This window comes from Columba livia, chromosome 8 (assembly GCF_036013475.1).
Source record: "Columba livia isolate bColLiv1 breed racing homer chromosome 8, bColLiv1.pat.W.v2, whole genome shotgun sequence".
In the NCBI taxonomy this organism is placed as follows: domain Eukaryota; kingdom Metazoa; phylum Chordata; class Aves; order Columbiformes; family Columbidae; genus Columba; species Columba livia.
Genome location: NC_088609.1, coordinates 3406563 through 3419076, shown reverse-complemented (window position 1 = coordinate 3419076; position 12514 = coordinate 3406563). Strand labels below are relative to the sequence as shown.

The 12514-nt window shown below is 42.2% G+C and overlaps 1 protein-coding gene across 21 annotated transcripts in view; it reads left to right on the top strand.

Annotated features, from left to right (window-relative positions):
* MAST2 (microtubule associated serine/threonine kinase 2) overlaps positions 1-12514 on the top strand; it is a 218166-nt gene that overhangs the window by 131065 nt on the left and 74587 nt on the right. The window contains exon 1 of one of the 21 annotated variants that reach the window (XM_065071492.1): positions 4262-6378. The exons of 19 other annotated variants lie outside the window; for them this stretch is intronic. In XM_065071492.1, the coding sequence (XP_064927564.1) occupies positions 6305-6378 (74 nt within the window). In that variant the 5' untranslated portion in view covers positions 4262-6304. Of the gene's footprint in view, positions 1-4261; positions 6379-12514 lie in introns of those variants that run through there. One more of the 21 variants, XM_065071495.1, reaches the window with a different exon arrangement.

The window sequence follows — 12514 nt, the reverse complement described above, 5'->3', positions numbered from 1 at the left end:
GCTTGTTCTCATGTTTGTTCTGTCGGGTACATTAGATATTTCTCAGAGGTTCACAACCTCGAGTGTTTGTTTGCCTGCTGGTCAATGATGTTATCATGGCTTTTCCAGACTTGAAGATTAAAAATGAAGCTTCCGCTGTGAAGATGTTATAACTAAAATAGAGACCGATTGATGTTAAAAACTCATGGCCAAATTAGGCTGTCATTGTGCCTTGCAGACTGGATGAACTCTCTTTTTCTTGCATACCAGCACTCCTGATGTTTCCCAAGCATGGTTCTGATTTCTCATGTCTCTTCTGCACCATGGCTTATTTTGTAAAGTCTATTCTTATCCCGTGCTCTAACTTCATTAAGAATTTATGCTTGAAAATGTAAAATTCATCCTCTTAGCCTGTTCGTTACATTAGCATTCCCCTTGCTCCCAGAATAACTCTTCTTAGCCAACATCCTTCAAAAGCAGATTTTGTCTCAGAAAAGCTGTAGGAAAAGGGCTTCACAACACCCTCACCATTTCGGCTGAGCCTGAGTGTGTTAACTGAGCAATGAGGAAACGAGCTGCGGAGCGGAAGGTCCTGAACTGCGGGGTCAGCGTGGAGCAAACAGCCCAAATTATACCTAAGAAATAAATTGGATGCCAGAGGTCGTTTTAGAGTTTAGAGGCTTGATTTGGTTTTCTGGGTAACGTGCTGTTGACCGGGTGAAATCCCTCCTACCCTAACTGCTGGTGTCTTGTCTTGGTTCAGATTTAACCATCCACTGGTAGTTCTTCAGTCCTCAGTCCCTACAAAGGCCATTTTTAATGGAATTTGAGTCAAATACTGAGGTTCCATCTGATTGAATAAAACTGACATTTGAATCGCACATGAAGAGGACAGGGCGAGGGAAAGAATGGGAGTTCTAGTAACATGTTTAAAGAGGGTGATGGACCTTTCCATAGCATCTGAGCCCAATCATCAATTTTATGAGCTTGAAATAACGATAAGCTTATGTTGTATTGAAGTTGCCAAATATCTTACTAGTGTTGTTTGGGAAGAATGGTGTTGTATGAAATATTAGCTTACTAATACGTGATATTTTTATACATACAAATACAAAGAATCTTATTAAATATTCAACTTGGTGTTTTAGCAGTGCTTGCTTCTTATCTCTATTTGGTAGCGTTTCCATTGGGAAAATATTAATTGCGATGACAGAGCCGTAGTTAACATCCTCTATATCTGAGACCCATTTTGCAAGAGTTGTTTTAGGATGATGAAATCAGAGCAGTTGCTTATGCGTAAGCTGTGAATGAGATGGGGTTTCAGGCCGTCCGCTGTGATGGCAACCCCTGCAAATTCACTCTCTGTGCCCAATTAAATGTACATGAGCAGCTGGCAGCTTTCATTCAGGTGTATGGGTGTGCAGTGCCCGAGAGCTACTTTGGTATTTCTGATGCTTTGAGCCATTAACTGGTGCAGTCACTGCATGGGAAATACACACCAGGGGGAAGTTTGGTTGTTCTTCACCCTCCAAAAGCTTGGCCATCAGGTCTTAGTTTAATCTCAGATAAATATGTCGAGGGAGCAATTGAAATCTGCATGAACAACTGCAAAGCAAGAGTGTGGCTCCTTAGATCTGACCTGGCTTGGTGATTTCTGCCAAAAAAGGAAGAAATCTAAGCTTGTATAACCCAGCAAATAACGACAGAAAAACGAACCTTAAAGATCTATTCAACTTAATGTTTCCTGTCAGACTCACACGTCTGGAGATTGCAGTCGGCTCAAAGCCCTTTCTTCGTTTGCGTAGGTCACTGTTCAAATAGTAATGATGCCCCAAATAGCTCAACACACATCTTTCATGTAATTTTTGTTAAAGGAACCCTCCCTTTTATAGAAATACATAGGACGAACTTCTTCCTTTCTTTATATTGAACGTTTTCTGCTGGAGTTTTTCCACGTTTCACATTTTTAACTATTTTGTTAATCATCTCTTCATCTCTTGCTTCTTCTGCTTCTTCTTCTTCTGTTAATCATCTCTTCAGTTTATCTGCTTTAATTTACGCTTACTTATAGTAGAATAATTTTCTGTGCTTGTTTGGTATACAATTTAAAGTTTAAAATAAAATTGATATTCCCTTTACAGAGAGAGAGAATGTATCTTTGTGACTCCTCCAAATAATTGAGCTTTGCTGGAAAACAGTTTTCATTTCTGGATATTTCTAGTGAATAATTAATGGATTTGATGCCATTAAAGAAGTTATATGACTATTAAAAATAGTTAAGTTTGAAAGTGTTGCGTATTTATGTGACACTTCATACAATGTAACCATTCAAATGATTGAATAATTAGGAAGAGGTAGGGTTTTTCCAATTAGTATTTCACAGAGTCACAGAATCCCAGAATGTCAGGGGTTGGAAGGGCCCAGGAAAGCTCATCCAGTGCAATCCCCACATGGAGCAGGAACACCCAGATGAGGTTACACAGGAAGGTGTCCAGGCGGGTTGGAATGTCTGCACAGAAGGAGACTCCACAACCCCCTGGGCAGCCTGGGCCAGGCTCTGACACCCTCACCGGGAACAAGTTTCTTCTCAAATTTAAGTGGAACCTCTTGTGCTCCAGTTTGAACCCATTACCCCTTGTCCTATCATTGGTTGTCGCTGAGAAGAGCCTGGCTCCATCCTCCTGACACTCACCTTTTATTATATATTGATGACCATGGATGAGTCCCCCCTCAGTCTCCTCTTGTCCAGCTCCAGAGCCCCAGCTCCCTCAGCCTTTCCTCACACGGGAGATGCTCCACTCCCTTCAGCATCTTGGTGGCTGCGCTGGACTCTCTGCAGCAGTTCCCTGTCCTGCTGGAACTGAGGAGCCACAACTGGACACAATATTCCAGGTGTGGTCTCCCCAGGGCAGAGTAGAGGGGCAGGAGAACCTCTCTCAACCTATAGTATTTCAGCTCGTTTCCATTATAAGTTTTCCTTTACCATAATGGGACTCAAAAAATTATCTTCATTTGATAGCTATTGGACTGCTACATGTTTCAGCCTGGTTGAGATATATAAGAAATATAGTCAAGAATATTTTGTTGGAACTTTTCTTAAGATACAGTCAACTTAAAATGTAGGCACTCACAAGAGTTTTACCTTCCAGATATTTTTTCCAAAATGACCTCAATGATTTCCTTGGTACCGCTTCAAACTTTACAAGGAGTCCAGCTTGCTTTTAAAATGGCAGGTTTTATTTCAAAGAAGATGGTCTTATACCAAATGAATTTATTTGATGATAAATGTAACTGCTGTGAAGTCCAGAAAGTGATGGGTTTTGTGTGGACTGTTTGCCTAATTGCATTCTCATTTAATGTCAAGCTTAATTAATGTCCTACTTGGGTAATGGTAAAGATCAAAAATGGGCCAAGTCATTGACGTTGGCCATTTATAATTGTCCCCTGGCCGCGGTGTCGTTGGGAGCCACATACTTGGTTGGCAGAGAAATGCTCCATCAGCACCGGAGCTGCTGGGATGTTCTGAGCGTTTTCCCAGCACAGGTTGGGCATGAAGTGGAGAAAGTGCATTAGGGAGATTGATGGAGACTGAACTTCCTGAAAGGTGAGTGGAAGTATTTTATAAGGAGAGAGGTTTCTTCTTCTTCTTCCCCTTCTTCCCCTTCCCCTTCTTCCCCTTCCCCTTCTTCCCCTTCCCCTTCTTCCCCTTCCCCTTCTTCCCCTTCCCCTTCTTCCCCTTCCCTTTCTTCCCCTTCCCCTTCTTCCCCTTCTTCTTCTTCCCCTTCTTCTTCTTCCCCTTCTTCCCCTTCTTCTTCTTCCCCTTCTTCTTCTTCTTCCCCTTCTTCTTCCCCTTCTTCTTCTTCCCCTTCTTCTTCTTCCCCTTCTTCTTCTTCCCCTTCTTCCCCTTCTTCTTCTTCTTCTTCTTCTTCTTCCCCTTCTTCTTCTTCTTCCCCTTCCTCTTCTTCTTCTTCTTCTTCTTTTGACAAATTATTCTTTTCATGAGTTAAAACAGAAAACTCATAACAGATTTGTGTGAGTACACTATTTGTCTCAGCGTGGTTTCTGATATGCAGAAGGCTCCATTTGGGAACTGGTGTGAAGTTTCTAGTCCTAATTTTGCAAAATGTTTTGCTTATCATGCAGAGATGGTAATATAGGTCATTAGGAGGATTTAATTTGTCACTGTAGATGTGAGAAAATGCTTATGCTTCATACGTTTGTTACGACCAAAGCGAATTTTGCAAATGTTGACATTGTCGTATTTTAAAACATGACATATTTTTAAAATATGTTTGGTTTCGTTGTGGTGTTCTGTTTTTCTGGCAAAACCGCTGCATCTCCAAGTGTGGCGTCGTGACTCTGAACTTGTCTGTAGTTCATATCTGGGGATGGTCCCCAAACGAGCCCTTTGCAGGTGCCGATTTGCAAGCTTAGATTTCGCTGTTGGATATAGAACCGGCATTTTGAAAAGCGGGAATATGAAGCGTTAAAGAAATTCCTGCCATTTGTGAACCAGCGTTCTATAATTCCCAAAGCACTTTTACTCTTCTCGGGCAAGCGCCCTGCAGAACCACAATAAACAGCGGGGGGGGTGCATGGACGGGTGTCCAGTGATGCGAACACCCCGTTCCGGCCCTGCTTGCCCTGCCCTGTGGTCCCCAAGAGCAGTGGAATTTATTTGTGTTGCAGTGGGTTTATTTTGTTAGTTAACCAAGTGCCTTTTTCCCCCCGTTATTGCTTGAAAATTTCCATTCATGTTTTAGCTGACGGTAAACCTGAGTATTTTGATGCCAGGGCTTACTGGACTTGGAAGGTCGTGTAATATTCTGAAAATAACACTAAGATGCTGTTCTTCGGTTGCTACACTTGATTGGTGTATGTTACTATGCGGTTACAAAGGTGAATGTGTTGACTCTCTCTCACCAGTAGTAGACGGTGGCAGAGTTTTGTCTGGTTGTGTTCTCAATTAACTTAGTGAAATCAAACCAGAGTATGATTTAGATTCATTTGCATCGAAAGGCACTGGAAGAGATGGTGGCATTGGTGGCACTGAGCAGAGACGTGGTTCCTGCAGCAAAACCGCGTCTCCCTGTTTGGAAGCTGAATCAGATGCTGCAATTCTTGATAAATACCCGGATTAAAAATGTGCTGTTATTTAATGGAAAGTTACGACGACCATCTAATCCTTTCATGTGATTCTGTGGAAAGCTAAAGGGAACCTGCTGGGATTTCTTTCTCCCAGACATTGATGTGTATTTTTTAAGGGCTGTATTGTGCTTGGAAGGCAGTGCCAGCTGTTGATTGTCATCTTTCTCATGGCTGTGATAAAAAGCCACTCAAGAAGGCTGAAATATGAGAACGTCATTAGCTTCCCTACTGGCAGAAGTGCTTAAAAAAGCCACAATAGAAAGAAAATAGATGGCATATTGGAATTAAAACCAAAAAAAGGCTGCGACAGTGAGGTTTTGTTTAGACCCTGGAAAAAGCAAAAACGTGGCAAGGAGTTTCTATGGGCACAAAAGGGAAAAGTTGAACTTGTGCTGATGTGCGCGGGGGCGTGTAGGAAACCTCTGCGTGCATCGCACGCTCCTGCTTGCGTTTTGTTGTCAGAATTCAGCTGGCTGAGTTGTTTATGGGCACCAGGTGCTGTGTAGGAGTTGGTGTTTACCGTGACTGACGGGTATGTGGTGCGGCTGACTTCAGGAGAATGGATTTCTGCTTTTAAACGGATCTTGGGTGGCATCATTAGCCTTTGCTTTTTAATATTCACTTGTGTTATTTAAGACAAAAGGTTGGATTTGCTTAAAGATGGATGATGAATAGAAAAAATAACCAAAACGCTGCTGGTGTGCCTCAGTTCTGAAGCAGAGCGCCACCATTTCAAAGTGAAAACAAAAACTAGGCAGTAAGTGGTGCCGGCTGTGCAGACACAGCGTAAAAACCCTGCGTTACTCGCAATTGCAAACAGAGCCTGCTTACGGTTTTGCTTGCAAATCACCCGATTGTAACTGGATGAGCGCAGAGAGATGTATATAAAGCGTGTACGGTGTGTAGGCAAGGAACTCCAGTTTGGAAGTGTGTATAAATTCGGAAGGGAATAAACATCTCGTTTGCGCTGCCTCGCAAGGTGGAGGCGGGAGGCAGGGTGGAGGATGGAAGCAGCAGCAGCGGGTGCGCTCGCCTGCCTGTCTCACGTTAATGGAACAGCTTGCAAGGTCTACAGGGAATTTGCATTGGCTCTGTCACTGGTATTATTTAGTTCCTTATTTATTGCTCGTAGCTTGATTGTGCTGTATTTTCCCAGCAATGAAAGCTTTTAAAGATCATGTCTGACTCCTTTTGGACAGTGCTGTCCAATTTCTCCCTGCCTGCTACCAGCATGTTGAGACGATCCAAAAGGTAATCTAAGGATTTTGCGAGTAATTCTGACTATGTTTTTCTAAGCTGTTTGTTTGAATACTGTTCAGGCTTGCTTGCTGCTTTTCTCTTTTAACAGATTAAATCCTATTCCTAGTACGTTAGGTATGATTTCTTCATTTCTTGATGATTTGTAATTGTGTTCATTGTAAAAATCCTACTGTGCAGATCCACTTATCGTTCTTTTTTAAGATATTTATTTAAATGCATTGTTCCTTCTCAGTATGTGAATGTGATAAGGGGCTTGTTTCTACAAAATGATGGATAGATGCTTTACTAAGAACAAGCTGCTTTAGTGTTTGAAGTAGCAAAACAGTATTATGATGAAATAGGCAGCAGTAGGCAGGGCTTGGAAATATTTTGACTTATAACACTTGCAGTCGTCTTAGAGATATGCATAACCTTCTATTTTAAATCATTCTTCATACGTTTAGCATTTCATTTCCTCGGAGACATAAATACGTAGTTGGTGAGTGTTTGTATTCACACCGCTGTCTGGGTTTTGATAAAATCACATTGGAGGGCGTGAGCTAATAAACGATATCAGATCTGATGCGGTACGGTGATGTCTCTTCCAGACTGGGAAATATCAATATAATTATTGCTCATCATGTGCTCTGTGGAGCTTAATGTATGTAGCCTGAAAACTTACTGGTATGGCAGGTAGTTAATCCCGACTAATGCGGTATATTGAGGTTTAGGAGTAAACGGGTGCAGTTAATGTCAGAATTTCTCAGTGGTTGATTTGTCGATACAGTTAAAAATCCATGAAAGACTCAGAATATAAGCTTTGACTTGATTTTTAGGGTGATTTTTTTTCATCGGCTATCAGAAATAATGTTCGGCTGTTTTAGAAGATGGTAGCCCATACAGAGAAATACAGCCGGGCTGCTGTCTGTTTCCTGCTATCGTTCCACATCTCTGCTTTACATCTTCTCAAAGTTGTCTTCTGTGCTGACCGTGATTTTTAGGAAATTTCCCGGTGTTGAAGAAAGATTTAGCAAATAAATTTAGCTCTTAGTTGCAAAGGATTGCATTCGAGATGATATCCTTCTCAAATACAAGTTTTGGTGCCTTTAGCCTGGTGTTGGAGGAAAAGAGGTCCATGAGATTCGGGTTGTGTGTGGCTCTGCTCCCAGCAGTCACTGTCACACTCACTGAGCAGTGCTTTGATGGGGGAACGGGGGCGGCAGAGATAAAGCTCAGTGTTCCCTTACGGATTTCTCGGACTCGGCGGGGAGAGGAAAGGGAGGCAAAGTATTGTCCCGTGCCTCAGTTTCCAAAGGGTAAGGTGGGTAGGACTTGGATTTCAGGTGCTCCTTGGCTGCCACGCGGTGGAATTGGCCCTGGGGAGACGGGCAGAGCCGGGAGGAGCGAGGGTGTTGGGTCGTGCGGGTGAGGGAGGGGGTTTCTGTATTAAAATAACCTGTGTTAGACCCGCAGCTTGTGGAACAACTTGTTTATTGCTCCTTCTCGCAGAGGGTTGTGTTTCTAAAGCTCTCTGCATTCTAGGTGGTGTTCAGTGTCCGTAAAGCTAGTATTTTGTGAAAATTCAACAATCATGGGCGGCCATACAGAGCAGACACTGCAGTGGTTCTCATAACAAAAATTAAGTATCTTTGTGTTTTAATGCCTTGTTAGTGTGCCATTTTGAATTTAAAATGAGACATCAAGGGCACGAACAGTTTGAGACATCCTAACAAGGCTTCAAGTGCAATATTTTGTCGGAAAACTCCTACTCAAGATTTAAAATTCCATTTATTTGTTAGTAGTTGAAGTACAAAAGGAAAAAATTGATCTGTAAATCTGCTGCACATCTTAATGGAAAAGAGATGACTTTTTATTGATTTAATCCCATAAATGAGTATTAGATATTTCGAAATGATCAAACCGCTCTGTGAGGATTCAGAGCAGAGAGCTGCGGCGCCAGGTCACGGGCTGGAAATCCTATTCTGCACAACGGGGAAACCACAGCCTTCCGCCAGCCTTAGCAATGGAGTATCGGAGCACGTGCGGCACTTTGCTGGGAACGTCAGATGGGGAGGCAGGTTGGGCCGGTCCTGTGTGCATTGTGATAAATCACCTAGTTCTGCGACACACTGTTATATGGTGCCACTTGGCAGGGCATCAGTCCTGAAAACATGCGTGCACGTATGTAGTAACTTTGCTCTCAAGAGTATGTGGGCTATGAGAGAGGCCGCTATACATACAGCGCTGGGACGTGTTTGCGTTGATGCTGTGGGGATTGTGACACCTGGACACTTACAGTGAAGTACCATAGTATTAAATGACTAAATATTTTTACACTTTAATCACCGCCCTTTCAAGCACAATGTTCACTTCTTACTTAGAAAAGTGATGATTGGAATTGAAATTTCTTCTGTAACGTTGCAATCTCCAGCATTGTTAGCAGCAGATATTTTTTTGCTGTGTCAAATACAATTTTCCTCTGCTCTGTTTGTGAAACATCTGTACTGTCCTACTGCATTTGTAATAGCTTGTGTGCTCTTGAATCTGGGCTTCTCCACCTTAGATTCTTCTTAGTTTATAATCTGTTTTTGCATTGCAAGAATGGATTCCTAATGGTGGTGTGACCACCGTGCTATGGCACATCTCTCTGTAGTGATGGCTTCTGATACCTGCTAAAAATCCTAAACGGCTTCACTCCCATCTGGCTTTTCCTGCATTAGGAGGCAAATGGGAAGGACTCCTCTTGCTCCTTGGTACATTTGGTTGAAATGAGCTCTCGTGTGCAGCTGGTGGGATTCTCGCTGCAGCTAATGGTACCATAGAAGTGAGCCATCTGCTCCCTGGTCGGGGTTACTGGGCTGGTTCTTCTGGAGCGTATTCCCAGAAGGACAGAGAAAGTCAAGAGCAAACTGTAAATATATAGAGTTTGTCGTGGGAGGGGCGACATAACCATAAATCAGATTTACCTGTCAGACTGGGTCTGTATAAATATTGATGATTTTCAACTGTAGAAGAAATATGAGAGTTCCTTGGTTCAGAGGGCACGTGGGGTTGGTATTCGGGTATCAGCTGTGCTGAGGCACTACCTATTGAAATTGGATTATGGAAAGATAAAGCATCATTCTGACGTATTTAAATGAGGTGTCTGGTTTGAAATCCTTTTGTTTTCTTGTGCTTTGGGCAAATCTTGGCGTTTGGTAATTTTAACAGCAGTGTAGAATTGTGCACGTTGGTCTTGAAAAACAAACTTAGAGGGATGATTTCTAATGTTTCCTCAGGTTTTCAGTAGTTTAATCCTGTCTGGGTGGAACGGGCCGTAACTACGGATTTCAATAATGTCCCTTTTGTTTGGTGACTTTCTTTTTGCAGAATTAAGATGGGGAGAATCGTGTATTGAAGTGACTATAATGACAACTCGGGGGGCTCACAAAGGTGGGTTTCTGTTAGGAAGGACATGCTGGCTGTGTGTCCACTGTTGCCATCGATGCTCTCATTCTTTTTCCTCTTTTCCTTTCAGTGAAAGGGCACCAGTGAGGCAGTAATTTAGTAATTTGTTAAAATCACGGGAATTAACTACCCTTAAAGTGTAAAACTATCTTTAAGTAACAAGACACCTCTAAAATCAGTGATTCTCTGGAAATCGTTGTATGTCATTATAAACAGTTCCTCGGGAACCAAGAAAAATGCTCTTCATTATTGAAATATACACAAACAAGAAGAGAAATGACCTTTAACTGGGATGTAAATGACTGAGTGGGAAATAATGGAGCTTTCCGATGCATTGGTGTATTCACGGTAACTTTTAAGCTACCGTAACAGGACTATGTTCGACAGTGGGTCCATCCTTATCCCCTCCATGGATTCAGTGTCTTCTTCATGCTGATTCATCTGGATTGACACTAAAAGCCGTGTGTGTCAGAAGGATGCCACCTCCTCCATGTATACATTGTCACTTTGAAGGACAACAATTGGTTTGATGCTAGCAGAATACTTCCTTGTGGTAACGTACAGCTAATCTTAAAAATGTGAGTCTATACTATAATTAACTGTAAAGTGGCGGCTGTCATGCCACACGTTGCCTTGCTCGAATGAATAAAGTAAGAAATATTGCCCTTACGTTGTGAAGGATTTGAAAGACCTGGAACTCTTTCGTTCCAGTTGCTTTTGCTAGTATTTCAGGATGACCTCAGAACAAAAACACTGGGCGTAGGAAGAGATTCTACCTGATCTTCTGACAAGCTTGTTATGAGAATGATCTTTGGGACTGCGCGAAAATGTAACGGGTATTTTGCTCACTAGTGGGTGAGTTTTGGGAGCTTCCAATGCACTCAATTAGGGGATATTTGTGCTACTTAAATACAATGAAAGAGATGGGTGCGCCATGAGCGGAAAGAAAGTCCTCCTAATATCCAAAATAAGTTGGATGATTCAAGAAATACACTTGAGCTGTTTATAATTTCTAGTTTATTTGGGATCCTGTGTAAATCAGATTTATATTCATTTTGAACACTGTTGACTGTTTCCCAGCTGGACTAAAACCCAAAGTGTCTCACAGGGTTAACACTGAAGTTTTAGGCTTTGAAAGCTCTTTATTGGGGTGGAAACTCTTGTGTGAGCACTTGGCCATTGCCCAGGACAAACCAGTTTTTCAAGTCAGAACTTCTTGAATTATTTGGGTCCTTCTCATGAAGGAGGCTGCTGATTGTAAAGTGATTTTACACTGATGTTTTAAATGAGGAAAATGAAATATTCAAGAAAGATACTGGTTTCAGAAGAGCGGGAGAAGGGAGGTTCTGAACTCCTCAGAGGACACTCAGATCAGATTGGTGCTACTACGGAAGGTTGGAGAGAAAAAGTACATGCTGGCGTGTGTTTGGCCTGGAAATGCGCAGTTCTTGTGTTTAATTGAAGCAGACACATTTGGGTTTTGGAATCTGTACAAAGTCTGTGCATCTGCTTGTTTTAACTCTTGTTTGCCTCTGACAAGTGGATTTTAGATCCGGACACCCACCGGCTTGAGAGCTCTGGGATGGACCTGTAGGTGTAGCTGGTTCTGAGGAACCTTTGCCCGTGCTGCCTTTAAGGAAAACACCTTTGAAATTATTTGATTCTACATTGTAGCTAATTATCAAATATTCTCTGAATAGTTTTTCCCAGTCCATAGTGCAGTTGGGTTTTTTTGCTGTTATTTTGAGGATTACAGCATAATACCCAAGTGCTCTTTAGAGTAGCTTTGTAGATAAAGTAATACGCATCTCAGTAGTGAAATCTCTTAGTTTATTCCAAACCTTTTAAAAGTTTAGTTTTAAAGCCCATTCTTGCTGTTGGCTGGGGGCGGAAGGGCCCAGAGATCGGGATTCAGAAGGGGAATGAGGAGAAGTCCTTGTGCCAGATGTGACATCCCAGCCACCCGGTAGCAGCCTCTCGGGGCCACCATCGTCAGCAATGCTGTGCAGTAAACTGGACGTGTCTGGAGACTGCGAGCGCAATAAATCGTGATCTTTTCTTTGAGGAGCTGGCATTCAGCTGTGATATTTTATATGAAGACAGAGCGTGTTGAAAATCTAAGCAAATGTTATGTTTAGAGAGCAGCATGATGCTTGCATTAGTCTCCCCAAACCCATTACTGCCTGCTGTGCTTACGCAGTACTAAGCATATCAATTAAACTACTTCAGCAGAATTAATGGAAGAAGTAATCGCTTTGTGTGTTGGATTTGATGCTGAAGGAGTTACTTTTGGTATTTGGACCCAGAGACCTGAGCCTGGGGATTAAAATATTCTGCAAGCACCTATGAGAACAGTCATTGATCTCTAAGGAAATGCGCTGGAATTGCGCGCTGGCATTTGAAATTACCTATTTCCAGTATATTGTATGTTTTCCTGTCCTTTAATTTTGTTCCAGTCTTGATTGCATGGTAAATTAGTATGTTACAATTAGCAGACTGAAGTTAAGCATGATTGCTGTGCAATTTGAAGACCCGACTTTCTGTAAGTATTTGCATTTGTCTTCTTCTGTGTCTTGGTTCTTGTGCTTTCTGCAATTTCCATGGGTCTCATTTGGTTTCATGCTGGATTCAGACTTTGTCACGGAACAGAACAGATACGGCGAGAAAGCTGAGTTATGGCAATATTTGGCTTCTGGAAATC